The 10,862-nt window shown below is 45.5% G+C and overlaps 2 protein-coding genes across 2 annotated transcripts in view; one reads left to right on the top strand and one right to left on the bottom strand.

Annotated features, from left to right (window-relative positions):
• LOC116175508 (nuclear receptor-binding protein homolog) overlaps nucleotides 1–961 on the bottom strand; it is a 9,264-nt gene extending 8,303 nt beyond the window's left edge. Inside the window, exons 1-2 of the mRNA XM_031493667.1 lie at nucleotides 839–961; nucleotides 4–791 (exon numbers count right to left, since the gene is read on the bottom strand). Coding sequence (XP_031349527.1) covers nucleotides 4–791; nucleotides 839–878 — 828 coding nt within the window. The 5' untranslated portion in view covers nucleotides 879–961. The remainder of the gene's footprint in view (nucleotides 1–3; nucleotides 792–838) is intronic.
• Nucleotides 962–2,886: 1,925 nt separating this feature from the next.
• Nucleotides 2,887–4,362, top strand: LOC116175515. The gene is made up of 3 exons (XM_031493675.1): nucleotides 2,887–2,895; nucleotides 3,421–3,991; nucleotides 4,109–4,362. The coding sequence occupies exons 1-3, from the start codon at nucleotides 2,887–2,889 to the stop codon at nucleotides 4,360–4,362; spliced, it is 834 nt and encodes a 277-aa protein (XP_031349535.1).
• Nucleotides 4,363–10,862: the final 6,500 nt, after the last annotated feature.

Genomic DNA, 10,862 nt, shown 5'->3' on the forward strand with positions numbered 1-10,862 from the left:
CACCAAACCCACGCCTAAAGGGGTTGCTACGACCAGAAATGTAGCGAATATCACCGCTACTGTATCAGTGTTCATTTCACAATGCGCATCTGTCAAGATTGCGTGAAGATTCATAACGACAACGCCAAAGCCAGCTAACTGTTGCCAACAACTCACGCACATTACTATTAGCAATGTCTTTAAGCTGTTTTCCTCCTTTATGAACTCTCCAAACGTTATCCTTTCGCCTTCCCTTAGTGGTTCTTCTAAAACCTGCGCTTCGGCGCTGTCTCGAGTGGGTTCGGGCGTGCATGGAAAACTCACCATTTGCAACAATAGAAAGGCAACCCCAATCAATGACGAAGTCAAAATAGGCAACAGAGGTACCAAAATGTAGACAATTACGACACCCAACAGCATCATCACGTTGATCACCGAGTTCAACCACTGACGTGATCTTTTGTCGGAAATTTCGGCAATGTACAGAGAAGCACCGACCGATGCAACCCTCGCCGCCAGCCCGGCCAGGAATCGTGCCAAGTACACCAGCTTGATAGTCCCAGCAAGTGCGATAACAATCCATGCTGTCACGCTTAAACCATTAGCCGCCAAAATCGGTTTTCTTCCACCGTATCTTTTCACTGCGACATCAGCGATTGGCACACCAGCCAGCACTCCCAAAAGTAACCAAACCTCAATCCATACAATTTGGCGAGGGTGAAACTCGAACGGGCTTTTGTCCGACAGCAAAATTGGCAGTACGGGTGACGACCACCCATAATGCATACCGTCTGATATTATACCGAAGGTTACTGAAACGAAGGGTAGCTGACTTTTTGGACATTAAACACGAACCCACCTGAAACTGTTGCTAGTGCCTGATAAATTGCCTTTGTCATCTTTCTACATGCTGAAATTGGAACGACTTGGAACAGCGTTTTAGATATCAATGCCAAACAAATACTTATATGAGTAATCTCCACCAGGAAAATAGAGGGGAGTCGATAAATCCAATTAAAGCGTTTGCTATCAATGGCAGATAATATGCGTGCATAATCAACTGAAATAGTTTTCCATAGGTATTTAAACTCCTTGTCGCATGCGCGTATAGTACATGCTTACAGCAAGTACATGTCGCCTTTTTTCCGGGTCGATCTGAGACAATTTTTTTTCTCGGGAAAACACTTTTTTTTATTAATTTTGGGGCGTAGAATCCAAAACGATACGTACTTTTTCGATTAGACTTCTCAATTAAAAGTTATGGACTAGAAACCAATTTCGAAAAAAATTCAAAGGGCTGTAACTTTTGAACTAGCAGCCCAATCTTGGAACTGTTTGAAATTATGGATTCTACAAAGGCCACATTCTATAAGAAAATCTTTTTTTTCCCGGTCGATCACCCGTGCGGTTAGGCACCCATCGGGCGCGTCCCCAGGTGGCGGATAGGGGAACGCCCACGCAAGCCCTGAATGATCGTAAGGTGACAAGTGTCTTTGTGTGGGTAGTAGCGATTATAAGTTGCTCGTCGGGGCTGAAACCCAGACTGGCAGCAACGAAGGTCGCTACCGCGGACCAACCTCCCAAGTCAAGGTGTTAGCTACCGTGCTGAGGACTGCGTGACACTGGGGTGCAGTGTCGATAACGGTGCCCCTCGGATACCGGGCGACCTCCGAGTGGTATTGTAGCCAAGCCCTGCGCAAGCGGCTCTGCGCAGGTGATACCGCTCTTCCGCATTACTCGTGGGAACAATATGGATACAAGTAAACATAATTTTCCTTTACAGGGCTCCTCGTCAGGGGGGACCAATGAACCAGGGCCACAACAGGGGTCCTGTGTAGGGGCAGGCTCCTCGAAAGAGGGGACAGCCCCAAAGCAGGGCTCCACCCAAGGACCTGGACCAGCTCCGTCCCGTAAGAAGAACAGGACGGGGGCGCAAAAGGCGTTGGCCAGGAAGCGGCGGCTCGAGGGTAAAACCTCGGGTCAGGTGCTAAAATCGAAGGTTGCGACTGGGTCGGTGGCTCAGGAAGGCGAACCGACGTCTGGGACCAAGCGTCTCAGATCGGAGGGTAGCACTCCAGGGTCTGGCTCGGTGCAACCTCAAAAGAAGTCCAAAGGTCCTGGGGCACCCACGGGTGCACCGGGGACCTATGGGCAAGTCGCTGCGGCGGGCCTCAAGGTGGCTATCCTACCGGTGTCGTACCCGGAGGTGGACCTCACTGAGGCTCAGTCGAGGTGCATTATGGCTGCACTAAATGTGGCTGTAGACGACTTGGAGGTCGGGCCTTTTCCGAGGCTGGCCGGGTTCCGCTGGAACTCGCATGGGGTCGTTGTGGCTGAGTGCGAGGACCAGTGGACTCTGGACTGGCTGGAGAGGACCGTCTCTCTAATCAAGCCTTGGGAAGGTGCGTCTCTGAAAGTACAGAGGCACGTCCCAAAGGTGGTAAAGGTGATGGCAGTGTTGCACGGGCTCCCGGATGACACGGCCATCATTTTAAAGCGCCTCCATAGGCAAAATCCTGGGCTCAGGACGAACTTATGGAGGACGTTCTTCCGCAGGGAGGAGCCTGGTAGGGTGCTTCTCGCATTTGGTGTGGATGAGGCATCCTACAGGGCACTCCAGCGGCAGAACCTTAAGGCGCACGAGGGGGTCTCCCACGTCACTTTCGTGACGAAGGCGAGTGCTCCGGCTGCGCAAGCAAAGGGAGAGGGCTCCGCCGGAGCAGCGGGACCCAGTTCCGCTGCAATGGAGGGGGTCCAACCCTTAGGTGGAGACCTCGAGGCGTTGGAATTAGAACTGGCGCCCTCGCAGGTCGACGAGCTGTTGGCTCGTGTGGCGGTCCTTGGCTCCGAGATGGGGTCAGAGCCGTCGGCATCTTTAGAGGAGGGGGGAGCCTAAGTACATCGGTGATGGACAAGGTAACCTTCTTACAGAGCAATTTGCAACACAGTAAGGGGGCGACCTGCTTAATAAGCCGCCAACTTTCTGTAAGGCAGACAGGCGTTTGCCTCATACAAGAACCTTGGGTTTACAAGGGACGAGTAAGAGGCTTAAGTCAGGTTGAGGGCTCACTTTATTATAAGAGGGACAGTCAACTGAGTACCAGGACTTGCATATATGTCGACAGACGCATCGAGTCTTATTTAATGGCTGATTTCTGTTTTAGGGATCTAGTGGCTCTAAGACTTCAGCTGAAAGATGGAAAGGGACGGAGCAGGCAATTAGTAGTCTGCTCAGCGTATCTACCATATGACTCGGAAGAAGCTCCACCTCCCAGGGAGCTAGCTGAGTTGATAGAGCACTGTCGGAGTGAAAGGCTCCCTCTTGTGGTTGGCTGTGATGCAAATGCACATCACGTTGTGTGGGGCAGCACGGACACGAACTCGAGGGGCGAACACATTCTGGAGTACTTGCAGACAACTGATTTGAATGTTTTAAATCAGGGAGAAACCCCCACCTTCGTTACGTCGCGGAGGCAGGAGGTCATTGATCTAACGTTGGGCTCTTTCTCTATAGCTCACATGATCTCAAACTGGAGAGTGTCTGATGAACCGTCTCTTTCGGATCACAGGCACATTCTTTTCCAACTAAACCTGTCATTCAATGGTGGGCCCTGTAAGTTTCGGAATCCCCGAACCACCAACTGGGACTGCTATGTTGAAAAACTGACAGAACGGTTGGATAAACCACCTTTGCTCTGCCGGAAAGCAGGGCAGGTGGAAGAGGCGGCGGCAATGATAAGCGACGCTATAACGGCGTCGTTTGAAGACAGCTGCAAGCTGCGAACTGTTCGGGGAATGAAGAGAACACCTTGGTGGAACTCGGACCTTGAAAAAGTTCGTAAAGAGGTTCGAAGGCTCTTTAACAGGGCCATGCGTACTAAGTTACCTGCGGACTGGGAGGATCACAAACTCGCACAGCGCAGATATAAAGACCACATTCGACGGTCTAAACGGGGATCGTGGAGGACTTTCTGTGGCAACATGGAAGGGCTTCCCGAAGTTCAAAAACTTCGTAAGGTCCTTTTGAAAGATCCAGGGCAAAAAGTGGGGACGCTGAGGCTTCCATGCGGCAGATTTACATCTAACGCGGGTGAGGCCCTCACATGTCTCCTGGAAACACATTTCCCAGGCTCTGGAGACTATGTAACTTCGGAACCGCCAGAAGGTGCTACCCGGGTCGGTGCAAGGCCGATCGACTGGAGAGTAGCTGCCGGGGTTGTTACCAAGGGATCCCTGAGATGGGCTATCAATACGTTTAGCCCATTTAAGAGCGCAGGACCTGATGGGATATTTCCGGCTCTTTTGCAAAAGGGCCTGGAACCATTACTTCTGCACTTGTTGCACCTCTTTAGGGCCTCTGTGGCTTTGGGGTACATCCCATAAGCTGGAGAAGGGTCAGAGTTGTGTATTTACCTAAGCCGGGTCGTACTAAGTACGACACAGCAAAGGATTATAGGCCCATCAGTCTATCATCGTTTCTTTTAAAAGCGGTAGAAAAACTGGTGGATGCATACATAAGAAACGGGGCGCTGGTCCTTAGACCACTACACCCGTTTCAACACGCTTACAGAGCTGGCATGTCCACGGAGACGGCTCTTCACAGTCTCGTGTGTAGACTGGAGAGGGGAATGTCTGATGGAGGGGTAGCTCTGGGAGCCTTTTTGGACATCGAAGGTGCGTTTAACAACACCACGTTCGATTCCATTAGTGAGGCTGCTGAAAGCTTTGGCATTGACGGGTCAATCGTAAGATGGATCCGGGCCATGCTTGGAGGTAGGGTCATCATAACCTCGATCGGAACTACGGAGATGAGCTCATCGGTCACTAGAGGATGTCCGCAGGGTGGAGTACTGTCTCCACTACTGTGGTGCCTGGTGATAGACGGGCTCCTTCGTACACTAAACGAGGATGGAGCGTATACACAGGGATACGCAGACGACCTCGCAATTGTCATTGTGGGGAAGTTTCCGAGCACCGTAAAAGAGCTCATGCAGAGGGCTCTTGGACAGGGGGATAGATGGTGCAGTAGCCACGGTCTCTCTGTCAACCCGGAAAAGACCGAAATTGTTCCATTTACGAGGAGACGGAATGTGGACCTTAACGGTCTCATCCTTCGAGGACGCCAATTGTGTCTGACCAGGGCAGTTAAATATTTGGGGGTCACTATAGACTCCCGTCTGTCCTGGAAAGGGCACATTGAGCGAATTAGCAAGAAGGCCACTGCATGTCTATGGGCATGCAGGAGAGCTTTCGGCTGCACATGGGGATTAAATCCTCGATTAGTATATTGGCTTTACACTTCGGTGATAAGGCCGATAATATTGTACGGCGCACTTGTATGGTGGCCTGCAACGCGCAGGGTAACATACAAGAAGCAGCTGAGTAAGGTACAGCGACTCGCTTGTTTGGGAATCACTGGAGCCATGAAAACCACGCCAACGTTGGCTGTGGAGGCTCTTCTGGGACTTGAACCTCTACACTTATCGGTAGAGGCCGAGGCCCGGAGGGCTTCCATAAGACTAAATGATTGGGGTGAGTGGAAGGATAGAGGCAGTCTCGGACACGGGCGGATCTGGGAGGAAACTCTTAGGTCCGACCCCTTCCTCGCAAGAAGGGACGTGATTCGAGCTACCCTACTTGAACCGAAGAGGTATAAAGTCATTCTCCCGGACAGGGAGCAGTGGCTGAACCCAGATCGTCCGTTCCTCAAACCTGAGGGGCTCGTGTGGTTTACCGATGGGTCCCTAACGGAAAAGGGAACGGGCATGGGTATACACGGTGACCGGCCGAGAGTAGGCATCAGCCTCTCCCTTGGCCAGCACAGTACTGTGTTTCAGACAGAGGTGCTAGCCATCACGACCTGTGCGCAAGAAAACCTCCGTAGAGGTTATCGTAACCAGCATATATACATATGTAGTGATAGTCAGGCGGCGTTAAAGGCTCTGTCAGCTGACAGGTTCCGCTCGAATACGATGCTTGACTGTAGGCGAACCCTAGATAGATTAGGTGAGTCTAATAGGGTAAGCTTGATATGGGTGCCGGGGCACTCTGGAATAGGGGGCAACGAAAGGGCGGACGAGTTGGCTCGCGAAGGCAGTAGTGGGGTCCTTGTCGGGCCTGAGCCCACCCTTGGAATTGCTCCCTCAGTTGTCAGGGTCAGGATTAAGAACTGGGCGACCAGTCAATTCCAGGCTCAATGGCAACAGGCAGCTGGACTCAGACAGTCCAAGACCTTTTTAACAGGGCCTCTTGGCAAATCTGAGTCTTCTAAGCTTCTAAACCTAAACAGAAGTCAGATTAGGAAGATCGTCGGTGTCTTCACGGGACACTGGATGGTCAACTATCACCTGCACAATATTGGGCTTGTGGAAGACCCTGCGTGCAGGTTTTGTGGTGAGGTAGAGGAAACTACCGAGCATGTAGTCTGTTACTGTGACGCTCTGATCAGGGACAGACATAAACTCCTCGGTGACAGTTACTTGGAACCGAGGGAGGTGAGGAAACTAAGGCTAAACAGGGTCTTATCCTTCATTGAAGGGAACGGGCTCTAAGCTTTGGTTGTTTAGAGAGGGGGTTAGCACAATGGGCCTTTGATGAGCCTAAGTGCTGCCTGTAAAGGCTCCCCTGATAGAATAGAATAGAATAGAATTTCCCGGTCGATCTGAGACAATTTTTTTTTCGGGCCTCAGAAAAAGGCAGTGTATAACCTTCCTTTTTTACCAAAAATCGACTGCACCAAAATTTTTCGGGAAAACACTCTTTCTTATTCATTTTGGGGCGTAGAATCCAAAACGATTCGTACTTTTTCGATTAGACCTCAATTAAAAGTTATGGACTAGAAACCAATTTCGAAAAAAATTCAAAGGGCTGTAACTTTTGAACTAGCAGCCCAATCTTGGAACTGTTTGAAATTATGGATTCTACAAAGGCCACATTCTATAAGAAAATCTTTTTTCCCGGTCGATCTGAGATAATTTTTTTTTCGAGCCTCAAAAAAAGGCAGTGTATAACCTTCCTTTTTTACCAAAAATCGACTGCACCAAAATTTCTCAGGAAAACACTTTTTCTTATTAATTTTGGTGCGTAGAATCCAAAACAATTCGTACTTTTTCGATCAGACTTCTCAATCAAAAGTTATAGACTTAGAAACCAATTTCGAAAAAAAATTCAAAGGGCTGTAACTTTTGAACTAGTAGCCCAATCTTGGAACTGTTTGAAATTATGGATTCTACAGGCCACATTCTATAAGAAAATCCCACTTCCTTACACCAATTTTGCGGCGCAAGCCTTTCTACTAACAAACTAATTTTACACACTACCAATCACGTTCCTTTTTACGTGGACTAATTGCCAGCTGAGTCAGCCAATATCACCAGACGTAGACAATGAGATAACGACGACTATAAAATAAGCAAAATATTTCCCTATCCATATCCCTCAACTCACCGGAGCCTTAAGTTTCCTAACACATTTACAAGGATCAGGACCGTATTTAAGGACCACTATCCCAAAGGCACCGTAAAAATTTTTAGAAATCCTGCCAAATAATGAGAATATTCTGGTCTAAAATCGTCATAATCGATAAATGAAGAAGTTAAAACGGTGTTATTCCACAAACACCCTTCGTTCTCCAAACTCAGTGGATGCGAGATAAATTTCTACAGGGGGGTATGCGTGTAGACCGCCGCCACCGCATCAGTATGCATACTTGCCATCCTGCCATACAAATATATCCCGCTGCCATTCCCGTTCCCGAGCATTCGAACGTCGGTTTGAGTAAACCATTAATTTTCGGTCTACTTACGAACGAGCGATAAATGACAGTACTCGAGACCGAAAGTCCACCGAGAACGCGGAACTGGTTTATAGGGGATGCAATGTCCTGCATTTTACAGAACCAAAATTTGAAAGCTCAATTTTGGCCACACCAGCAGTTGCAGTAAAATGTTCTGTGATTCATAGAACCAAAGTCGAGACTTTTTTCTGGCGTTACTAGCAACTGTAGTTAATCTTGACAACCGCAGTTCAAAATTAATTAAAAGAACTCTATCAATCAATAAATAATAAAATAAAAATAAAGCGCGAGAGAAGAGAGGCAAGTAAAAGGGGATAACTAAACCCCCAGTTAAATTTAATAAAAATTACGTTTGCAGTTCGCATGTAGCATGTGGCAACTTATATTTAATGCTCAATAACTGAGATCCGGACGCATGATCTCGAACGGCTTAATTTTAATTAATCCCAATAAAATGCATTATGCCTGTCCCTGAATCACGCCCCACCGTGAACATATATATTATGATTAAAAAGGCTACTTGCAAATACAAATATATATCTCTCAATTGATTAATCTTAATTGAAAAGAATTTATCCTGTTGTGAAGTATTTTAGTAATACTCCACTCTATCTTTGAATACCCCCGAACGCTTCATTTACAAGTTAAATATCCATTCCTTAAGAACAATAGAAACAATTCCATGCTAGAAACGTAAATTTATCGCCTTTACTGTTTTAGTCTATAACCGATTTCTGTTTGTGCCCCATGCCATAAATTATTAGTTCGGTACCGTGTTTAAGATCGTAAGCTAGCGCGTCTGTTTTGTTCAAAAAAATGGTTTATTCGGAAAAAGGGTACGTAACGGGTAATGCATATTAGTAATAACGAGGATCTAACATAAATAGGCGCAACAAAATGTGTCGTCTGCGAAGTTACAAAGGGCGTACGCATTTGTTTACACGCTACGATAAATCGTAACGATGTGATTGTGAAATTTTTTGTTCAAATAAATCGAAAGAGTGAGTACTGTTTACATTGTAACAATTTCTTGTTCCAATATTCATTGTCGACATAGATATATGAGAATGAGAATGTCACTGACCACTGGCGACTCCAGGGTTTCATTGCTAAACAGACAATACAAGGTGGTCCCATGACTCGATGGACAGAGCTTAACATCATATTCATTGGTCAATTTCAAGTCGAAATTGCCTTGTACACTTTGTCCAAATTACGGGCAGTCGGGGCAGTATTAATAATTTGACAATAAATTGATCCAAGAGGCCATGTAATTGTTTTGTAATACCTAAGTACTATTGTTTATGGTGACATTGTTTATTCTTTGTCATTGTATTTTAAGATTAAATTGAAATAAATATAAATCAAGAATGTGCAAATATTCACTTTAATTATACGGATACTGTGACGGAAATGCAAGAGCGGCACTTAAGGAATATCAGCCGAGATTTCCCGATCGAAGAATACCTAATAGGCTATATGAATTTATCATTTATATAATCTTAAAATTACTTCAAAGAATAAACAATGTCACCATAACAATGTGACAAAACAATTCCAGAGCCTACTAGATTGATTTATTGTTAAATTTAATATTACCCATAACAATTCTTAACTATTGAGTTTTGGACAAAGTGGTATAATGAAATTTCGACTTAAAATTGACCAAGGAATATGGTGTTAAGCTATATGTCCATAGAGTCCCGGGACACCCGACCACAACAGCACTTCCTCCATGGCGAAAACATTTTTAACGAAAACAATAGGTACACTGAAGTAGGGAAAAAACGATCTAATTATTAACTACATGTATCATGAATGACATAATTACCAGTCATTTTTCATCGAGCCTGATTTACACAATCGACAATCATCATAGACATTCTTATTCTCATATATCTATGTCGACAATAAATATTCGAACAAGAGATTGTTACATGTAAACAGTACTCACTTTTTCGACTTAGGTATTTGAACATTGACAATGGTACATCATTACGATTTACCTATTGTAGCGTGTAAACCAGCCTTAACCAGTTAACCTATGTAAATAGAAAAAACGTTTACTTACTAATCATCGCACAAAATTCGTCGTTGTCTCTCGGTCTATAACAGTTATGCATTTGTACGATACATTAAACACGAAAAATATTTCGTTGGCGAGTGTCGCAATCGCAATGGCGAGTCATCCGTTGGCGAGTAATGGCGGTGGCGAGGTGTCGCGATGATGAGTTGCGCAGTGGCGAGTTATCGCGTTGGCGAGTCAGTCAGTGGCAAGTGGTCCAGTGGCGAGTTGCCCGTGTCCCAAGAATAAATACTAGGCATTAGTAAACAAAATTAATCAACACTTGGTGGTGGCAGTAGGTAAGTATACCTATGCCATAAGAAATATTTGGATGCAAAAGGAGATTTTGGTGAATAGTCCTAGTCCAGGGGGGGATTGAGAACAACTGGTAATATGCGCACGGATTTAAACTGTATATTTACCCAGATACTGTACTGTATAATGTCACTATGGCTAACAATACTAATAATGATAACTTCTTTTTGTAGTCAATAGTCATGAACCAGATTTTGCATCCAAATTGTTCCAACTTTTACAAATTTGAAAAAGATAGAATTTCTGATGGCGAAACGTTTAATTAAATCAATGAACATAAAATATGGCAGCGAATGGAGTACAGATTATTGTAGAGTATTGCTTGCACCTTGCACCTCCATAAAAAATTGTCGGTATTGCACACTACAACAGAAAGTGGTCCCTCAAAACAAAATGCAGACAATTTGTGTTACAAAATGCATGATGCACCTATTACAGATATTCCATAAATAAGGAATGTGCAAGAAATTTGTATTTCTTAGCACACTTTTCATGTTAAACCGAATGAAACATATTGCAAAACATTACATGCATTCTACTTCTTCATTATCGTATGTTTGTCTCACATATTGCCCTTCCTGTTGGTCCCCAAATTCTGATTTAATAAGGAGACACACACGAAAATAATTGAGGAAATTTGAGTAGATATATCACCCCCACAATGCAAAAATGGTAGTACATATTACTATATCAAAGAAAATTTTTTTT

Source organism: Photinus pyralis, unplaced genomic scaffold, assembly GCF_008802855.1.
Source record: "Photinus pyralis isolate 1611_PpyrPB1 unplaced genomic scaffold, Ppyr1.3 Ppyr1.4_LG7, whole genome shotgun sequence".
NCBI lineage: Eukaryota > Metazoa > Arthropoda > Insecta > Coleoptera > Lampyridae > Photinus > Photinus pyralis.

What these genes read in the sequence shown, in the direction of transcription:
- LOC116175515 (XM_031493675.1), top strand. An exon ending in TCCCGAAGTTCAAAAACTTC is followed by an intron (nt 3,992 to 4,108) that starts GTAAGGTCCTTT and finishes CACATTTCCCAG; the next exon opens with GCTCTGGAGACTATGTAACT.